The following is a 21,470-nucleotide window of genomic DNA, read 5'->3' as shown; positions in this document are numbered from 1 at the left end:
TAAACACAAAGCAATGGTGAGTATTGTTGGAGAGACATTAGATACTGAGTCTAGGGAAAAAAGGTCTAATGTAGAAAGTAGAACTTGAGCTAAATTTTGAAGGAAACTAGGAATTCTAACAGGCAGTGGTAAGGAGATGTTGCCTATGTAAAGGCAAAGAAAGAAATGGGGGCTATAACATCATGTATGAGGAGCAGCAAGAAGACAATTAAAAATGACCTTTGTTAGGATTCTGGAGACCTAACAGTTGCTGGAGTGTCTCCTCCCTTCCTCTTCATTTCTCTCATCTCTAAAACAAGAATGCTGAACTAGATCAGCAGTTTCTCAAAATTTTAAATGTCTTAAAACTCTTTGAGGATCCCCTCCCTCAAATATCATTTCTTGATATGGACTATGTCTATTGATAGTTATCATTTTAGAAATAAAAACATCTTAGTGTTATTAGGAAAATAATTTTGATCCCTCAGATGCCCTGGAAGAAAGTCATCAACACATTTTGAAAAGCTTCTCCTCTCCTACACTAAATTATCTTTAAAGTCCTTTGCAACTCTAAACCTATGATCTACCATCCTTTGGTTTCCAAGGACCCATTCAGCTCGGCCATTCAATGTCTTAAAGTTCTTCCCAGAACCAACATTCTAAGAACCCTTCTAGCTCTAATGGGCTGGGTTCTATGTTTTAAGGACCCTTACAACTTTGATCACTTATACCTGGAGTATTAAGGTCCTTCAAGATCTGAAATTCCATGTCCTGTTGAATTCAACTAAAAAAACAAAAACCAAAGCAAATAAAAAGCCACTGAGTTAATTCTGTCTATAAGGTATTCTAGGTGCTGGTGATATAAAGACAGAATCAAAATAGAACCTGACCTCAAGAATCTTACTTGCATTCTACTGGGAGAATGCTTCATGCAGAGTAAGTAGACAGGAGGTAATTTGAGAAGGGAGAGAGGGCAGTAGTAACTGGGGGAATATGGTGGTGGTAGTGGGAGGAAGCCAATAAGGTTTAACAGAGGAAATGACTCTTGAAGTGAGTTTTGAAGATAAGCGTGGAGCTCAGTGAAGCATACCAGACCTAGGTGAGAGCTCTCCCAGAGACAGAAGGAAGAGATGTCTAGTTCAGGGAAGACCTAGTAAGTCAGGCCAGAATGATGGAATGTAGAATGAAAGCAGAGGGATAAAATGAAACAAATTCGGAAAAAGTAAGTTGGAGTCAGATTATGTCCAATATTCAGCTCTGATATTAGATTCTAGGACCCGACCTTGCTCTAATTTTTTACCATCTAAGTTCTGAATACCCTTATCCTTCCATGAGCCAGGGTTCCCCCTCCCTAGTCTTAAACTACATTTCCCAAGATGCCTCGGCCTATACGCCTGCGCCGTAGGGGCGGTGATGGAGCGGCGAGGCTGGGGGTGGGAGAGGACCTAAGTCCCAGGCTGGGCGATGGGTTCTGGGCACCTTTGTGCCTAGGGGCGCGCGGTGGCGGCTACGGCTGCGGCTGCGCGGGGCGCACCGGGGCTCTTGCGAGCATCCTGGGCCGGGCGCCATGGGGGATCAAAAGGTAGGGGCCAGGGCCGGGATGAGGGTGGGGGTGTAGATGGGAGACGGGGCGGGGCGCGCGCTGCACCAGGTGCTGCAGCAGCCTGCTCTCTGTCCCCTCCCTGACTCAGGCGGGCCTAGAGTTCGGCATGGGATGTGGGATTGCGGGGCCGACAATAGAGGTTTCTTGGGGGGCTGGCGGGAAGGAGCCTCTTCTAGGAATGGATCCAAGTGGCCCCCCCGGCCACTTGGCCTGGAGCAGAGTTGGGGCAGCTCCAGTCCCGCCCACCATGCTGAAGACCCGCATTGCTGCTGCAGCCTGGAAGCTGGGTTGGGAGGGGAGGGAGCTCCCTTACCCTGAGCATTAATCCCTTGTACAGGTTGTTGCCTCCACAGCTTATTCCCTTCCCCTTACTTAGCCTCAGCTATTCCCTTACCCCCATTCCTTTCACACACACACACACCCATCTCTCAATTTATTGACTTTTTAAACCTCTTCATTTCTCTAGCTCTTCTTTTCACTCTCGCTATCACCCCTTTCCCAAGCTCTGTACTCCTTCCTACTTCCCAGCTAGATTCAGTTCTCACAAATTCGTGTGTTTTCCTTGAATCCTTGGATCTTGAGACATGGGATTTCTAGAGGATATTGTAGATCATTTGGGCTGGGAAGGATGAGATAGACTTCAGGTGAGGATGGGACTTTGTGTTTTGGGTGTTGGCACAGGAGGCACTGAAGAAGATTATCACAACTCTGGCAGTGAAGAATGAAGAGATACAAAACTTCATCTATGCCCTGAAACAGATGCTGCTGAATGTGGAGGTAAGAGGAAATGGGGAAAGGGGAAGGACTATGGATCAGCCTCCTGGGAACAGCTGAGATTCCATATTCTGAAGTCTTCCCCATATCCCACTTTCTATGCTTGAACGTTCCTCCCAGCTTTGGCATCCTGTGTTCTAAGCCCTCCCAATTCTAACATTCATTCTATATCTATGTTCTAAGAGCCTTCAGCTCTGACATTTATTGTTCTAAGATTCCCAAACACTCTCCTGGTAGGCTAACTCCAACAAGGTCCAAGAGGACTTGGAGGCAGAGTTCCAGTCACTGTTCTCACTACTGGATGAGCTGAAGGAGGGCATGCTGATGAAAATCAAACAAGACCGAGCTAGCCGAATCTATGAGCTCCAGGTAAGTCTGCTCCTTCTGAAAGTAAATTTCCTAGATCCAGGGAAAGAGGTGCAAGGTTAGATAACTGTGAGAGCCTTTAGTGGCTCCCTAATCCAGTCCTACTCCCTTCCTTCTGATAGACCTTTGCAAATGTCTCTCCCTTTGGAAACCCCTCTTCCTTTTCTGGGGCAGTGTATAACCTTAAGTAACTTTTCCTTTCTGAGCCTATTTCTTCATCTCTAAAATAAGGCTATTAGACTAGCTTCTCTAAGAGGTCTTTTCCGATTCTAAACCTAGGAGTCTGAGGATTCCATCATCATCTATTACTAGCTTAAATCATTGTACCAGCATTAAAGTGATGATACTTTATATTTATATTTATACTATTTGAATATTAGCACTTTATAACTAGGTCCAGAATAATGCAAATGAGGAATCCCCTTTATTCCAATGCATACTTTTTGAAGTTAAAATTATGTAAAATATGGTCATTGAATAAAGCCTGTGATCCTGAAATCAATTTAACCTGTATTCTTGCCATATCAAGCCCAATGGAAATTGCAATGCAGATTTGAATAATGCACCCACTTCAAGGGATTCATTAATCACATTAACCTGGATCTAGCTATACATACATTCTTATTTGATTCTCACAGCAACGTAATGAGATAAGTGATTACAGGTATTATTATCTTATTTCACTAAAGTAGAAACTGAGGCTCAGAGAAATGAAATAATTTTTCCATATTCACAGACCAGCAAAAAGCAGAGGTGGAACTGCAGTACAGATCTCTCTTGACTTCATGTCTCCCCCTTGTTCTAATCTATTTATTTTCTAGTCTTTCTGAATCTGAGTTCTACTCTTCCTTTAAACTCCAGCTCATGTTGTACTTCTTCCATGGAGCTTTTCTAACTCTCCCAACACCCCATGTCAAGTTACTAGATTAGTCTGCCTAATGACCAGCTCTGGTGACATTCTGCCCCAGCTCAGGAAGCTCTTCCTGCTGACAATGGGAGTCCAATGTCAGCAGCCTGGCATTTGCTGCCCTTTATGCCCTTCCCCCAATCTTCCTTTTTTAGCTTTCTCTTTCCTTTGCTCCCCTATATGCCCTTTTCCCTCAAGCCAGATCTGGCTTTTCTCTTTCCCCTGAACAGTCAATTTAGTGATAATAGAAAAAATACTAGGTTTGGAGTTGGAGAGGCTTGGAATCAAATCTCAGCTTTACTACTTACTTGCTGAATGATCGTGAGGAAAATTCTTTCTCTCTGATCCTCAGTTTCCTCATCTGTAAAATGGGTATGAATGAAATAAAGACCTGTAAGGTCTCCTCCATGTCTAGATTTATAATCTTATAAATAAAGTTTGATTTTGCTGTCTTTGTCATCTTGTTAAGGCCCAGTTCAATCACAAGGCTCTGTTAACTGGAAGGGACCGGAGACATTATCCAATCTGGATACTTCAACAGGAAAAACCTCAATAGACTTCAGACCCATAGTAATAGACCTCTAAAATTGCTCCCTCCTGCCCCCTTGAACGAGTCTGTTTTTCTTCTTGGGATGTTCTGATTGTTAAGAAATTTTTTTATATTAACTGAAATCTTTCTTGGCAGTGACCATCCATGATACCTCTTTAGGCTTATAATGTGTTACTTTAGCCTTCAAAATCCCTTATACCACTGAGATTTTGTGATTTTTGTGAATCTTGGCTTTGCCACTTACTGTGTGATCTGGTCCATATCAACCATTACAAGCCTCAATTTACTTATCTATAAAAGGTAGAAGTTGGCTCACTTTATTTTTAAAGACCTTCAGTCAAAGAACTTTTATTAAGTATCTACTGTGTACTAGGTATTGTGCTAGATGCTGGGCATACAAAGATAAAAGTGGAATAATCCTTCCCTTTGTGGAGTTTACAGTCAAGTAGAGAGAGCAAGATATTATTTTTTATTATAGCTTTTTATTTACAAGTTATATGCATTATCCAACATATAAAGGACTGCTTGCCATCTAGGGGAGGGGGTGGAGGGAGGGAGGGGAAAAAAAAAATCGGAACAGAAACGAGTGTCAATATAAAGTAATTATTAAATAAAAAATTAAAAAAAAAAACAAGTTATATGCATGGGTAGTTTTTCAGCACTGACAATTGCAAAACCTTCTGTTCCAACTTTTTCCCTACTTCCCCTCATTCCCTCCCCACGATGGCAGGTTGACCAATACATGTTAAATATGTTAAAGTATAAGTTAAATACAATATATGTCTACATGTCCAAAGAGTTATTTTGCTGTACAAAATGAAATGGATTTTGAAATAGTGTACGATTAGCCTGTGAAGAAAATAAAAAATGCAGGCAGACAAAAATAGAGGGATTGGGAACTCTATGTAGTGATTCTTAGTCATCTCCCAGAGTTCTTTCGCTGGGTGTAGCTGGTTCAGTTCATTACTGCTCTATTGGAACTGATTTGGTTCATCTTATTGTTGAAGAGGGCCACATCCATCAGAATTGATCATCATATAGTATTGTTGTTGAAGTATGTAATGATCTCCTGGTCCGGCTCATTTTACTCAGCATCAGTTCATGTAAGTCTCTCCAGGCTTTTCTGAAATCATCCTGTTGGTCTTTTCTTACCGAACAATAATATTCCATAATGTTCATATACCACAATTTATTCAGCCATTCAGGTCCCTTTCCCTTCTTTAGTATCTCTTTGGGATATAAGCCCAGTAGTAATGCTTCTGGATCAAAGAGTATGCACAGTTTGATAAGAGAGCAAGATATTATTTACACATAAAGATATATAAAAATGGATATGAGATAATAACAAGACACAGCTAGAAGTCTGCCTTTGAGTCATTGAGCAAAAGCTTAAAGAAAAGCTTCCTTTGCTCCCTTTCTCCCTGGCTGTCTTGCTCAATGAGCCCCAAAGGTTTGCAGTCCCTTTGGCTTGGCCCTTTTCCAAATTTGCAGTTCCTTGGTGCTCAGCACAGAGCCCGGCCCTGAGCATGGGGACACTTCAGGATTTGTCTGACTGACCTTATCCCTTTTGCCCTCTCTCTTCCCACAGAACCAGCTGGCAGCCTGCACCAAGGCTCTGGAGAGCTCGGAGGAACTTCTGGAAACAGCCAATCAGACACTACAGGGAGCAGACAACCAGGATTTTCCCCAGGTTTGGGACCTGTGTTTGCAGTTAGATGGGGAGAGTGGGGAGAGTCTTGATGGGGGTCTGCCCAAGAAGGCTGGAGACCTGGCCTCATATGGACTATGGAAATAATGGGAACAACGATACAAAAAGCAGCTGACATTAAGAACTTTAAGATTTGCAAAGGGTTAACATACATGGTTGTTGTTGTTGAGTTATTTCCTTTGGGTTTTTGTGACCCCATTTAGGGGTTTTCTTGGCAAAAATCCTAGGGGTGGTCTGTCATTTCCTTCTCCAGCCTGTTTTACAGATGAGGAAACTGAGGAAACAGTGTTGACTTGCCCAGGAGCACCTAGCTATGAGTATCTGAGGCTGGATTTGAATTCATAAAGATGAGTCTCCATGACTCCAGACCTAGCACTCTATCCACTGCACCACCCAGCTGCCCTGCATACATGGGCAAGTATCTAATCATAGCAATAAAGCCTTTCCTTGATATTTTAAGTGCTTTCCTCTCAATCTGGGATTTAAGCTGCATAAGTTACTATTCCTAATTGAGAGCTAAAGAAACTGAAGCTAAAGAGGGAGAGTGACTAAGGCAGCTTCATGCAATCAGACATATTTGAGCTAGGCTTCATACTCAGGCTTTCCAGATCTGATCCCAGAGCTTTTATCTACCCTAAAATATACACATTTATCCAATAGAAGTAATCCCTGTGTTGGAAACTCCAGAAGGCAGGTTTGGAGACCCTGGGAGAATGGAAAATGGGAGAGCACTGTAAAGGATGGCCTCTGAGGCACCTTTCAGTCCCAAATCTAGGGATTCAATCTGTGGATTCAAGTTGTACCCATCCTATTACCAGATGCTGTTCCCTTGGTCAGTATGAGGCAGGGGAAAGAATGCTGGAGTTGAGGCCTGGTGCTGGAACTTTCTGCCTAGATAATTTTAAGTAAATGACTTCCACTCTATTTCCTCACCTGTAAAATGGGAATAATAGTAACTGTCATCCCCATAGCACTATTCTGAGGAAAGCTCCTTGCAAACTTTAAAATATTGACTTAAACATGGGAACTGTTATTTCTTTTGATTCCTCCAACAAGCATTTGTACAGTCCATACTATTCACCGAATATCAGCAAACAAAGGCAAAATCAGCTCCCATCCTCAAGAGCATAAAGTCTCCTGGAAGATACGACATGAATATAAATAAGTGAAAACAAAAAATATACAAAGAAGATTCTTTCTTCCTCTTATGATTTCTATGAGAAAGTTTTACTCATTTGTGTATTTCTTAGCACCTAACAACATGTGCTGTATACAGTAGGCACTTAATAAATGCTTGTTGAATTGATTCAAACATTTTTTAAGTGTCTGCTGTATGCAGGGCCCTGTACCCAGTGCTATGGATACATAGATGAAAAATAAGGCCCTTACCCTTAAGGAATTTCTAGTCAAATCCACATATACACACACAGTAACTGTGATATAAATTATAATATGATTGAGATCCTACTCACATGGATCTGGGATCTTACTAGTCTCCAAAATGCAGACCATAACTTATGTGCCGATCTGTTCTGTGCTATTTATTGTCCGTGGTGCAGGAGAAGGGGTCCCCCATGGTACTGGGAGCCTTCTCTGCTTCCCCTGATATTGTAAGGTTGCACATGGAGCTATAACTGGGGGAGGGGGGATTCTCTATTACCTGCTCGTCCATTTCTCCGAGGGCATCATTTGTTCTGATTTTTCTTCTAATTTCTTTCGTTGTTGCCACCTGCTCTCCCTCCCCACGCACCTCTCCTTTGCCTGTGTGCATTATTTCTTTTACCTCTGGAGACCATAGTATAGCATCACCCGCAGCCAGGCGCTGTCCCAAGAGAGGTCAAGGGGAGCCCGGGGACCCGGGGACCTTGGGGAGGTAGAGGGGAAATCAGAGAAGGCTTCTCCGAGAAAGTGACACCTGAGCTGGGCCTTGAAGGAGCAGCTTATGACCTCAAGGCCTCACCTGTCTGGTAGGGAAAAGACAGCCACAAAGAATTAAAGTTAAAGGGCTTATTTGTATGTTATTAGGTAAAGGTGTATAAAATACCTTGTACTTTTAGAGGAGGGCAAAGAGTGCTGAATTTGAAGTTTGAATCTTTTCTCTGTTGCTCACTAGTTGAGTGACTTTAGCAGATGTAACTTCTCTGGACCTCAGTTTCCTTATCTGTAAAAATAAAAGGGTTTGACTGGATGATTTCTGCTTTGCTTTCAGCTTTAAAACCTAAGAATTTCTTCAGTCTTTCCTCTTCTCTCTTCCCGACTTTCTAGTGGAAAGAGCCTGGGCAGGGAATGAATGAGAAAGCCTGAGTCTGAGGCTTTTTACCAGCTCTTCTGCTAACTTACTATGGGACAGAGAGTAAATTCTACCTTTTCTCTGGGCCTCAGTTTCCCCTCTATAAAATGAGGGGTTAGATGGATTAGGCCCATCCTGCTCAGGAAAGTATGACTCTCACTCTCTCCTTCCTTTTTCTAGGCTGCCAAGCAGATAAAGGACAGGTAAGATTCCCTACTTTTGATAGTATTGCTCACTGGAAAATGCCCAACCTGCCCCCTGCAATCGGATCTCAAAAAATTTCCTTCCAGACCAGTGTGAAGTAGGAGTTCAGTGGGACCCCAAGGATTTAGAATGTGTAAGGGACTCTGTCAGTCACTTTTTTACAATGAAGAAAACAGAATCCCTGTGAGGTTAATTGACTTGCTTAAAATCACAACAAAAATCAGCAAATAGCCTTAGAGTCTAGTTAGGTCTTCTGACTAAAATTCTAGGTTTCCAACTCCAGGGTGGGCAGGATTCCCTGGACGCAAAAGAGAGAATGCTCTAATTCCCTTACCTGTGGCTCCTGGCGGGTCCTCCAGGTGATCCCAGACCATCCCTCTTTCTCCCCTCACTACCCTCCACAGTGTGACCATGGCCCCAGCATTCCGGCTTTCCCTGAAAGCGAAAGTTAGCGACAACATGAGCCATCTCATGGTAGACTTTGCGCAGGAGCGGCGCCTTTTGCAGGCCCTGAAGTTCCTACCAGGTGAGTGATATTGGGGACTGGCGTGTAACCCGGGGTCTCTGGGAGGCAAGCAGGGGGACTGGAGTAAATGGTAGAAATCTGAAAAAGCCCAATTTCTCGGCTGGTGGGAGCCAGGCCCTGAGCTCCATGGGAAGGTTGATCCCTGACACCCCCATTCTCTCCAGTGCCTAGTGCCCCAGAGATCGACCTCGGGGAGTCCCTGGTGGCAGATAACTGTGTGACGCTGGTGTGGCGGATGCCAGATGAGGACAGCAAGATCGACCACTACGTGCTAGAATATCGGCGTACCAACTTTGAGGGCCCGCCTCGGCTCAAGGAAGACCAGCCCTGGATGGTGATTGAGGGCATCAGACAGACTGAGTACACCCTGTCTGGTGAGCGCTGATCTCCTTCTTCCTTAGGGCCGAACAAAATCCGGTTTTCTATTCCTCTGTCTGCTGGGCCCTAATGGACCTATGCCCCTGGGGTGGAGGTGAGGGGGCTCTACCATTTTTTTGCTACAAATCTTTTCCTCTCTCTGTGTCCTAGTTTTCCCATCTACAAAATAAGAGCATTAAAGTCCCTAAAGACTCTTCGAGTTCTGATATCCTATAAATTCCAAAACCATTCATTCTGAGCATTGTTGCTTACTGGAAACACTAATAGTAGTAGTAGCATTTTAAGTAGTAATAATACTTAGTATTTGCAGTAGCAGAAATAATAATACTAAATAGTACAAATATTAACAGAAGTAATAAGAATAATGGTATTTTAAAGTTTGCAAAATGGCAAATGCCTCATTTTAACTCACAACTACCCTTATTATCCCCATTTATATATGAGGAGGGGAGCCTGATTTGATTGAATCAGCACTTTAGGAAAGTCACTTTAGTGGCTGAATGGAAGTTGGCTTTGAGGGGAGACTTGAGGCAGGTAGATTCCCATCATGTTACTGCAGTAATCCAAGTGGAAGGTGATGAGGGCCTGCACCAGAAGGATGGCTGTGGCGCTGCAAAGGTGAAATCAATAGGCCTTAAATATGGCGGGGTGAGAGACGATGAAAAATCCAGGATGATTCCTAAATTGTGATTCTGAGGGACTGGGAGGAAGCTGATGCCTTCTATAGTAATAGGAAAGGGTTTAGGTGGAAAGGTAATGGATATAGCTTAAAATGTCTATTATACATCCAATTTGGAGCATTGGAGGTCAGCGGAGAGATTGGGGTATGAGGGTAACTTAGAGAATCATCAATATAGAGATCAATATAGGAAACTGCAGAGATCACCAAATGAAGTAGAATATAGGGAGAGGAGAGGTCCAGGACAAAACTGTTAGGAACACTACAGATAGAGAGTATGATCTGGAAGTGTGATCTGTGAGGAAAAAAAGGAGAGATCAGATAAATAGGAAGAAAACCAGGAGGACTAGTGCCCCCAAAACCTAAAGAGAAATGAGGATTAAGGAGCAGAAAGTATAACAATGTCAAGGGCTGCAGAGAAGTCCAGGAGAATTAAGATTGAGAAAAGATGGGTTCATCTGGCAACTAAGAGATCATGTGTAACTTTGGAGAGAGCAGCTTTGGTGGAAGGATAAAGCCAATTATAAGAGGTTAAGAAAAGAAGAAGACCAGTTCCAATGATCTTGTAATGATGAGAGCCGTCTATACCTAGAGAGAGGACTGTGGGAACTGGGTGTGGATCACAGCATAGCATTTTCACTTCTTTTTTGTTATTTGCTAGCATTTTATTTTCTTTTTCATTTTTTTCTTTTTGATTTGATTTTTCTTGTGCAGCAAGATAATTGCATAAATATGATATATTAGATTTAGCAATATATTTTACCATATTTAATATACATTGGATTATTTGACATCTAGGGGAAGAGATGGGGGGAAAAGAGGGAAAAATTGGAACATGAGGTTTTACAAGGGTTAATGTTGAAAAATTATCCATGCATATATTTTGAAAATTAAAAAGCTTTAATAAAAAAGAAAAAGAAAAGGAGAGGAAACAGAGGCTCTTATTGTAGATAACCTTTCCAAGAAGTTTAACCACAAAGGACCAAAGAGATTTAGAACTATAGTTAACAAGAATGGGAAGATCAAGTGATATTTTTTTGTGTTGGAATTTTTTTTAGGACAGGAGAGACTTGGGCATGTTTGCAAGCAGTTAAGAATGAGTTGGTAAAGAAAGAAATATTAAAAATAAATTATATGTATAACATATCAGACTGCTTGCTGTCTTGGGAAAGTAAAGGAGGAAGGGAGAAAAAATTTGGAACTCAAAAATCTTACAAAACTGAATGTTGAAAATTATTTTTACATAATTGGAAAAATAAAAATACTATTGAACGAATTTTTAAAAAAAGAAAATAAGTAGTAGTTTGAGGATGACACAGGACCAATCTCTGGAGGAGATGGGATGGAATGGAATCGCTTGAACAAGTAGAGGAGTTGGCCATGGTAAAGATTAGACACCAAGCTGGTCTTAAAGGAAGAGCTGAGGTCATCCCACCTCTGCCTGACACAGGCTGATTCTCTGAGGTTGGCCAAGTGGTTTTACTTTTTCTGGGGTCTACACACCCCTTTGAGTTCATAAACTGCAGAGAAGGTGCTGACCTGCATCAGTAGAGAGAGCTTCCTCACTGGGAGGTTTCCTATCTCATTGATCTAGGCCCTGTTCCCTAGTCTTTAGTAGCTTAATGTCACTGCTACTCCATAAGGCACCACTTCATGGCATTAGTTATTTTAGTGTGACTTCATGCTAAGGGAAGAAGTAATGCCATTCTGCTAGGATTAAGATTGCTATTTTGGGGTTACCCAGCATCAATAGTACTTGGAAGTAATGCTAATAGGTTTAGGCTTATTTGATTTGGTATTAAGGGTTCTCATTGTTAGTAAGATCATAACATTTTAGAGTTGGAAAGGAACTCAGACACTGTCTAGTTCTGTTGTTCCCTTGGACCATAATGGTCCAAGAGCTCAAAAATTCAAGACAATTTAAGCAGAAAATAACTATCCAATTATGTTATTTTAAGATCATAGTAAATTTATGAGGTCTTGCCAAATTACTTCTTTTAATTAGGATAGAACATCCTACATAAAATATGAATAATCATGTTGTAGAATTTTGTAATTTTATATCTTTTAGAGTTTTTACAATTATAGACAGAACAAAATTTCTACATTTTATAATTATATAATGTAAATTTTAGTTTGGAACTTTTTTGGAGAAGTGTTATCTTTCTAGTTATTATAAGCACTTAATGAATAAAAGAATCTTTTGGATAGTATATGAAATCACCATGGGAATTCACAACATTTTGTTGTTGTTGAAAAGGGTTAGTGGCAAAAAAAAAAAAAAAACAACTAAATTTTGGAAACCACTGATCTATTCCAGCACTCCCATTTTGTAGATGAAAAAAAACTGAGGTATGGAAATTGAATGGTTTGCCCAAAGTCTAATAATTGGTTGAGAGTCTAGATCCAAACTCAGGTCATCTGACTCCACATCCAGAAGCTTTTCCATTATGTGACAATGCCTGCTGGCTTCAGTGTTACTCAGTGTTAAGGTTAGTAGGAACATCAATAGCAGGAAGAGAAAAATAAGAAAAAAGAAGGAAGAAAAATGGGAAAAGGGAGGGAGAGAAAGGAAGGGGAAAAAGAAAAAGCAAGGAAAGAAGGAAGACAAATCAGTATTATTAGCTCTTTGAGTGTTGTACAGTGTGAAGAGCAGTGGTACTCTTAATGGTTGCAGCTTTACCCTGTATCAGCATTGCTATTTAGAAAATGAGTTCATTCTTCAGGGTACTGACATTTTGTTATTCACAGGAAAAGAACGATCACTATTGCAAGGTGTCTGTGGCTTCCTTTTAGGTCTGAAGTTTGACATGAAGTACATGAACTTTCGAGTAAGGGCGTGCAACAAGGCAGTGGCTGGAGAGTTCTCAGAACCTGTCACACTGGAAACCACGGGTGAGTGATCCCTTCCTGTTCTTCTCTTTCCCCTCCTTTGGAACTTCCTTAAGAGCTTTAGAGTCCTAGTTCTAAGGGCAGCCTTGGAGTCATTCTGTTCCATCTTCCTGGAAAGACTTACAAGACTTACACCAGGGAAGGTCACTGCCTGCCTTTCTAAATAAGCAGGTTTCACAGTTAGGGGCAGTGACCAGTGGCCACCTAGCACCGCCCCCCACCTCCCTTAGCCCAGAGTCCCATTACTTTTATTTCTGTGATGCTTTGTGGCAAATATTACTGATTCACTTAACAGGTGAGCTCAGCACATCTGTCCTTCCCCACCCTCACCTCCCTCTCCTCTTCAGTGACTTGCAGTTTATGAGTTCTGGACTCCATTGCCCGGGGGGGGGGGTGTAGGAAGTGTGTCCTGCTCTGGGCTGCTCTCAGATGACACGGTTCTGCCTCTGACAGCTTTCATGTTCCGACTGGATGCCACAACATGCCACCAGAACTTGCGGGTGGAAGAATTATCGGTGGAATGGGACGCCATGGGAGGGAAAGTCCAGGATATCAAAGCTCGAGAGAAAGACAGCAAAGGTCGGACTGCCTCTCCTGTCAACTCCCCAGCCAGGTAATCCCTCCCTTCTCCCCAGAGTCCCAAGGTCTAAGGGTGTGATAGCCTGCCTTTGGGAAGCTTCCAGTTCGGAAAGGGCAGAATGTAAAGCAAACGCCTGGAGAACTTGCAACAAACCACATGGTGACCCTCCAACGGGTCTACCAGCAGCTTCAGGTAGGGTCCCGGTGTCAGACCGAGTCTGCTTTCTAAGGGCCAGTCTCTCTCAGCAACCGAGATGCTCATCATCAGCAGGAGGCTATCCAAAGCTTGACCTGGCCAACCCAAAAAAGAATGACCAACACAGTGACCCTTGGTCCTCTGCTGCTCCCTGTGCCACTGTAGAGAGAGTGGCTGAAATAGCTTGGAAGGGGGTTCAAAAAATCCGTTTTTAGACCTTCTACAAACCTTCATTATTGATACTCTGAACTTGAGATCCTTGTCCTATGTTCCATGAGCTGACACCATTGGAAGAAATTAATTATGTAAAATTGACTTGCTAACTGCAAACCAAACCATAAAGAAAAAAGGGATTTGAAGCCAAACTGAAGGATGGCTCCCAAAGTTCTTGAAGCAACAATTATTGCACTTTAAAGTTTCCAAAGCATTCTGCGATTTATCCTCTCAACAGTTCTGTGAGGTAAGTTGTTATTCCCATTTTTACAGATGGGGAAAATGAAGTTGAGAAAGGTTAGATGATTTGTCCAAGATCACAAAGTTCCTAAGTGACTGAGTTAAAATTAAAATCAGGTCTTCTTTACTCCAAGCCCAACACACTATTTCTTCACCACCTGAAGAAGCAAGCATTAGCTTTATTGTCCTACCAAAGGTAACAAGAAGCATCACTTCATGAGATACTTGATCATCTTGTATTATAGCACTTATAGTGAACATTTGCAAAAAGACCACCATCAAAATGATTTCAGCTGATATACCACCATCTGAAAAGAATAGGAAGGCAGAAAAATTCTACCCAAAAAACCTTGATAAGATCCTCCAAATTAAAACAATTAATTCTTGGTGATTCTGATGCAGAAGTAGGCATAAAGGAGAATGATGGAAAAATATGCTGGGAAATATGACTCAAGATTAAATTCACAAAACAGGCCAAAGTTATATAAACTATATAGAGAAATCTCATACTTCTCTAATTTTTTTTTAAGCTGAGGCAATTGGGGTTAAGTGACTTGCCCAAGGTCACACAGCTAGGCTGTGTTAAGTGTCTGAGGGTGGATTTTAACTCAGCTCTTCTGACTTCAGGGCTGGTGCTCTACCCACTGTGCCACTTAGCTGTCCTTATACCTCTGTATTATGAATAATTTCTTCAAGAAGATATTCTGGAAACGTTAACCATGGGAACACTGAAAAATATCACCCCAAATGAAATCAACTCAATTTGGACAGAAAGGAAACAATCAGTTACCATGTAGGAGTCATTTCTAAATCAAATATCTATGGACAATCAAACAATGAACTTGTTAATAATAGCTAATATTTACATACCATTGTGCTAAATGCTTTACAATTATTATCTCATTTAATCCTCATGACAATGCTGGGAGGTAGGTGCTATTATCATCCCCATTTTACAGATGAGAAAACTGAGGCAGAGACTGTTAAGTAACTTGCCCAGGATCATATAGCTGGTAAATGTCCGAGTCAGATTTTCCCAATTCCAGGTCCAGTATGCTGTTTCTTTGGCTTTTAACTGCAAAGGTCAAAATATATACTAATTTTTTTTAAAGTCTAAACATGGGATGTGGTGTGTAATTAAAACAGCCTGAATCTGACTTATAAGCTATTTGTACCCCAAATTGGTTTATCCATGCTAGAATGTTGTGTTGCCAATGTAGGTTGTGTCTCTTTGCATGAGTTGTCTAATTTACTTTGTGGGAGTTATAGACAGGTATCACTGAAATCTTTTTCACTCTTCTCCCAGGAAGACAATGATTCCTATGAGACTGTCTCTCTATTCCCTTCTAAGAGGGGTTCTCATCTAGAATCAGGAAGATTCATCTTCTTGAATTCAAATCTAGTCTTAGATACCAATTGTGATCCTGGGCTAATCACTTAATCCTGTTTGCCTCAATTTCCTCAAATGTAAAATGAGCTGGAGAACCATTCCAACATCTCTGCCAAGAAAACCCCAAATAGGATCATGAAGAGTTGCACGTGCCTGTAAAATAATGGAACAACAACAACAACCATAAAACCCCAGGCTTATACCCAAAAGCTCAACTTTTCCCACCAACTACTAATTGCTCAAAAAGACAATCACAAATGGTGATTAATATCAAGTAAACTCATCAAAGAAAATAGCACATGGAAATTGGATACATAAAAGTTTTTCCCCCCAAACTGGAAAGAGCATAAGAAACCTGAAAAATGGGAAAAATCTGTGGACTCCAGTAATAAACTATTTTCTTCATTAGTGACAATGGAACCACAACAATTGGCCTGTATTATCAGAGACCCTTTACTGTAGAACCAGAAGAAATGGAAGTAAAATTCAAAGACAGCATCTACATTAGATGTAAAAGAGGTTCTGTTCTAGAGATAGCTCAATTTTAAAGGCATTTGATTCACAGAAGGGATAAATAAATGCCATTATTGCTATTTTTTTTTAAAAAGGGGCAATCAAAAAAATGTTCTAACTGCTAATTCATGAGCTTATTTCCCCATCTTTGAGATCCTAATGAAAATAAACTACACATGCATCATCAAGGCATCTTTGATGAAGGGAACAGGCAAGCTTTCATAAATGATGTTGCATAGTACACTCCATCTTTATAGTCATGAAATTAACTGACAGATACTACAAGATTTTGCTATATTTATTGTGTATTGACTATTTTAAAAGCACAAAATATCACCTTCAACTCAGTTCACCAAGAATTCAAGTGCTCCCTATTGTGCCAGGCACTGTGCTGGGGATAAAAAGAAAAAGACATGAAATGGTCTCTGACTGCAGCAAAGTTATATCTTCAAGGCTACCCTCCAACAAAGTGACTCCTTGTCAAAATCATACCATATTCCTTAAAAATCATAACAGAGATAACTAATCCTCTGATTATAATTATCACACAAAGTCCAGACATCTATCTGCTCAACAAAGGTGTTTACGACTTTTGGAGGATGTCCAACTAGAAAAGGGGTTCCCTGAAGGGGGTAAGATCCTTTAGATCCTTTTTTTGACATTGTGAATGACATTGTGCTGATTGCATCAAATCCTAGATCACTCTAATGCTCCTAGGGTGATTGTGTATCAAATGGAGTATTTGTAAAGTGTTTAGCACAGTGCCTCGCACATAATTGACACTTAACACTTGTTTCCTTCCCCTATTAGAATCTTGTTTAACTATTCAAATAGGAAAAATCAAGTGGATAAGAATACCTCTTGTCCAATCTATGCTGTGCTTCTGAAAGAATTATCCACAGAGTTAGTCTTTTTGTCTTAGATGTTGCAGAAGGACAAATAACTGGAATTGGACTGGAAAAGGACAATAACTTTTAAAAAGGGGCAATCAAAAAAATGTTCTAACTGCTAATTCATGAGCTTATTTCCCCATCTTTGAGATCCTAATAAAAATAAACTACACATGCATCATCAAGGCATCTTTGATGAAGGGAACAGGCAAGCTTTCATAAATGAATTCTTTTGTGTTTTACATCATCATTGTTTTCCCTCGGATACCCTCCCTCCCTTTTCAGAGAGCCATTCCAGATAACAATATTTTACTGACCAAAAAGAAAATTTTTTAAAGAGAAAATTGGAATATAAAGAGAATTGGAATATAAAATATGTTGCATCCAGAAATTGCACAGGGTTTATAACTCAACTTCTTCCTGAAACAAAGGCCCATCCGTTTGTTAAGCCTTTCCCTTAATACTTCTTGGCTTCAAGTTCATAGACTAGCACAGTCTGAAGAATTAAAGTTGTCATTCCCACGGAGATCGATGGAGAGCCAGAACAGTAGACATTAATAGGCGGGGGTATATTACTGATAAGCAATTACTCATGGCATTAAAAAAATATCAGAAATCTTTATGGTCAGAGAAAGAGACAGGCCAGTCATGGAGTAAGAATGAAACATAACATGACAAGAGATTTTTCTCATGAAATCTGACTGGGACCCCAGAATGTTGGGTGGACCCCTTCCTCATGGAGAATTTATGGAAGATACTGGACTAGGACTTACGAAAGCATGAATGGATTGTGATATCAATAGAAACTAATTATAAAAATGCTGCCCTGGAACACTGGGCAACCCTCACACTACTAACAGTGCTGCTGATTCACAGCATTTCCGTGGGCCTGGACCTCAGGTAGTCACTTGTCCCTCTATTGCTATCTTTAGTGTTTTACATCATCATCGTTTTCCCTCGGACACCCTCCCTCCCTTTTCAGAGAGCTATTCCAGATAACAATATTTTACTGACCAAAAAGAAATTTTTTTAAAGAGAAAAAAAAATCAACCCAACTGATTATTGCATTTGGAAATGTCCAGAATCATGTGTATTAGGCAACATCTGTGGATTTTTCGGACACTTCCATGAAGGAGTGGATTGAGGATGTCCTCCCGTATCTCTTAGTTTGAGTCCTCCTTGATCTTTATAAAGCGGATATATTTTTATTATTAGCATTGTTAACAAAAGGTCTGTAAGCCCCTTTAGGGGAGATGCTTTCTTGGACTAGAGATGGAAAGACTGGCCAAGAAGGTTTTCCTGTGGATGTGGCTCTTTCAACAGTAATTCCAATAGACTTGTGATGGGGAGAGCCATCTGCACCCCGAGAAAGGACTACGGGGACTGACCGTGGGTCACTGCATAGTATATTCGTTTATTTTGTTATTTGCTTGTTTTTCCCCCCTCTCTTTCACCTTTTGATCTGATTTTTCTTATGCACATGACATGTTTAACTTATATTGGATTGCTTGCTGTCTATATGAGGGGGGATAGTTTTTTCCTTCCTCCCCTCTATCTTTACATGTATTTGGGAAAATAAAAAGCTGTTTTTAAAAAGGCTTTCTGGAGGGTGGGGAGGGGAGAAGAGCCGCTGTCTCACCTGAGCCTGCCTAATGCTCACAGATGTGCCCAGTCCCCCAAGAGGATGCCCTCCGGGAGGGGAGGCCGGGACCGCTTCACGGCCGAGTCCTACACGGTGCTGGGTAAGATGGGGGTGACCGGGACCAGAGGGACAGGAACGTGGCCAGGGAAGCTGCAGGGCTTCTGTTCTGGGTTCTGGGTTCTGGGAACAGTACTTGGGACCAGGATCGGACCTCTTTCTGCCTCCCTGGAAAGCTCTAGAAGTCATGGAGGGAGAGGATGGAGGCCGGGTGGGGGGCTGGTACCAAGCGGGATGCCAGGGGCTGGCAGAGGGGGAGGGCCAGGGCCTGGCGGCTCTGGACAAGCTCTCCTCTCTCCAACGCTCCTCAGGAGACACTCTCATCGATGGCGGCGAACACTACTGGGAGGTGCGCTACGACCGGGACAGCAAGGCCTTCGCAGCGGGCGTCGCTTACCGCAGCCTGGGCCGATTCGACCAGCTGGGCAAGACCCCGGCCTCCTGGTGCCTGCACTTGAACAACTGGCTGCAGGTCAGCTTCACGGCCAAGCATAACAACAAGGCCCGGACGCTGGATGTGCCTCTGCCGGACTGCATCGGGGTGCACTGCGACTTCCACAAAGGTGGGGGGTGCCAGAAAAGGACAGCTTTCTGCTGGGTCTGGGCCCTCTGTCTGCTGGACACTCCCTCCCCGCCCCCCAGTATGGCCCTTGTCCCTTGCTCCCTTCTTGCTCAGCCCCCTCCCCCTCTGTCTGACCCATCTGTCTGTCTGCCTGCAGGGATCCTGTCCTTCTACAATGCCCGAACAAAGCAGCTGCTTCACACTTTCAAGGCCAAATTCAACCAGCCATTGTTGCCGGCCTTCATGGTGAGGGAAATGGGGTTGCCAAGCTCTGCAGTCTACCTGAGCCCCGTCCCCCCTGGACCTCTTCCCCAGCTCCCCAGCCCAGCTGCCCTGTCCCCTCTGGTGCCTGAGCCCCATCTCTCCGGCCCGGCTGCCCCGTCCCCTCTGGTGCCCGAGCCCCAGCTCCCCGACCCAGCTGCCCCGTCCCCCCTGGTGCCCGAGCCCCATCTCCCCGGCCCGGCTGCCCTGTCCCCCCTGGTGCCCGAGCCCCATCTCCCCGGCCCGGCTGCCCCGTCCCCCCTGGTGCCCGAGCTCCAGCTCCCCGGCCCGGCTGCCCTGTCCCCCCTGGTGCCCGAGCCCCATCTCCCCGGCCCGGCTGCCCCGTCCCCCCTGGTGCCCGAGCTCCAGCTCCCCAGCCCAGCTGCCCTGTCCCCTCTGGTGCCTGAGCCCCATCTCCCCGGCCCGGCTGCCCCGTCCCTCCCCCGGTGCCTGAGCCCCATCTCCCCGGCCCGGCTGCCCCGTCCCCTCTGGTGCCCGAGCCCCAGCTCCCCAGCCCAGCTGCCCCGTCCCCCCTGGTGCCCGAGCCCCAGCTCCCCAGCCCAGCTGCCCTGTCCCCTCTGGTGCCTGAGCCCCATCTCCCCGGCCCGGCTGCCCCGTCCCTCCCCCGGTGCCCGAGCCCCATCTCCCCAGCCCGGCTGCCCCGTCCCCCTTGGACCTCTTCCCCAGCTCCCCGGCCCGGCTGCCCCGTCCCCCCTGGACCTCTTCCCCATCTCCCCGGCCCGGCTGCCCCGTCCCCCCTGGTGCCTGAGCCCCATCTCCCCGGCCCGGCTGCCCCGTCCCCCCTGGACCTCTTCCCCAGCTCCCCGGCCTGGCTGCCCCGTCCCCCCTGGTGCCCGAGCCCCATCTCCCCAGCCCGGCTGCCCTGTCCCCCCTGGACCTCTTACCCAGCTCCCCAGCCCGGCTGCCCCGTCCCCCCTGGACCTCTTACCCAGCTCCCCAGCCCGGCTGCCCCGTCCCCCCTGGACCTCTTACCCAGCTCCCCGGCCCGGCTGCCTCGTCCCCCTGGTTCCCGAGCCCCATCTCCCCGGCCCGGCTGCCCCGTCCCCTCTGGTGCCCGAGCCCCAGCTCCCCAGCCCGGCTGCCTCGTCCCCCTGGTTCCCGAGCCCCAGCTCCCCAGCCCGGCTGCCTCGTCCCCCTGGTGCCCGAGCCCCATCTCCCCGGCCCGGCTGCCCCGTCCCTCCCCCGGTGCCCGAGCCCCATCTCCCCGGCCCGGCTGCCCCATCCCCCCTGCCCCGTCCCCCCTGGTGCCTCCCTTGTTGCCTTCTTGCCTCCACATACTCGGAGATCAGCTAGGTCCCTTTGGGTTACGTGAGCCCTTCCCCAGCTCCACCCTGTCCCCCGCTTCCTGGCCCCTCCTGTAGCCCCTCATTCTCTCCCCGTGCCCCCCAGGTGTGGTGCGGAAGCTTCCAGGTGTCCTCCGGCCTTCAGGTGCCCAGCTCGGTGCGGTGTCTGCAGAAGCGGAACAGCGCCACCAGCAGCTCCAATGCCAGCCTTACCTAGCCTGTCCTTTCCTGCCCCAGGCTGCTGCTCCTGCCCATCAGTGCCCACTTGGGCTTGGAAAGGGCCAACTTCTGCCCTGAGCCTCAGGGTGTCCCTTGGGCCATGACCTCACAGAGTGGACTTGCTGGCTGCTCTGCTCTCCCTGACCCCTCCTCAGATCCCCAGCTGAAGGTGACGTGAAGCCCACTGCAGCTCTGAAAGGGGAAGTCCCCGGGGTGGCTCCGGCAGCCCCCTCCCTTCAGTTACCTCTTCTCATAACAAATGCTGCTTTGGGCCTTAACACTAGACTGGGAGTCCAGAACTAGGGCGTGGAAGGGTGGGCTAGGGCTGGATTCATTCTCCTCTTCCTCCCACCTCCATCCCCCAATTAAAATGAAACACACACCTGGCTGGGCCCCGTGGTGGTCATTTCCGGCCTGGGGTGAGGACTCAGGGGGCCTTAAGAGTCCAAACTCCTGCCTGCCTAAAGCTGGGTGAGTGGGAAGAAGCGGGGGGAGCCCTGGCTGCCAGCCCCAGACTGCTGGAGACAAGCCTCGGGGCCACAGCTGGG

General features: G+C 44.9%; 1 protein-coding gene across 1 annotated transcript; it reads left to right on the top strand.

Moving 5' to 3' along the window:
- Positions 1–1,403: 1,403 nt before the first annotated feature.
- FSD1 (fibronectin type III and SPRY domain containing 1) lies at positions 1,404–21,304 on the top strand. The gene is made up of 13 exons (XM_051971911.1): positions 1,404–1,561; positions 2,264–2,359; positions 2,594–2,725; positions 5,768–5,869; positions 8,358–8,380; positions 8,786–8,907; positions 9,072–9,281; positions 12,761–12,859; positions 13,310–13,469; positions 18,540–18,619; positions 18,888–19,139; positions 19,296–19,384; positions 20,810–21,304. The coding sequence occupies exons 1-13, from the start codon at positions 1,547–1,549 to the stop codon at positions 20,918–20,920; spliced, it is 1,491 nt and encodes a 496-aa protein (XP_051827871.1). The 5' UTR covers positions 1,404–1,546; the 3' UTR covers positions 20,921–21,304.
- The last annotated feature ends 166 nt before the right edge of the window (positions 21,305–21,470 follow it).

The sequence above is a fragment of the Antechinus flavipes genome, chromosome 1 (assembly GCF_016432865.1).
Source record: "Antechinus flavipes isolate AdamAnt ecotype Samford, QLD, Australia chromosome 1, AdamAnt_v2, whole genome shotgun sequence".
Classification (NCBI taxonomy): Eukaryota; Metazoa; Chordata; class Mammalia; order Dasyuromorphia; family Dasyuridae; genus Antechinus; species Antechinus flavipes.
Note: the sequence above shows the minus strand (reverse complement) of the source record. Positions and strands in the feature narration are given on the sequence as shown.

Excerpts from the sequence above, each read along its gene's own strand:
- FSD1 (XM_051971911.1), top strand. Across the intron at positions 5,870-8,357 it reads ACAACCAGGATTTTCCCCAG|GCTGCCAAGCAGATAAAGGA; the intron begins GTTTGGGACCTG and ends TCCTTTTTCTAG. Across the intron at positions 18,620-18,887 it reads CGAGTCCTACACGGTGCTGG|GAGACACTCTCATCGATGGC; the intron begins GTAAGATGGGGG and ends AACGCTCCTCAG.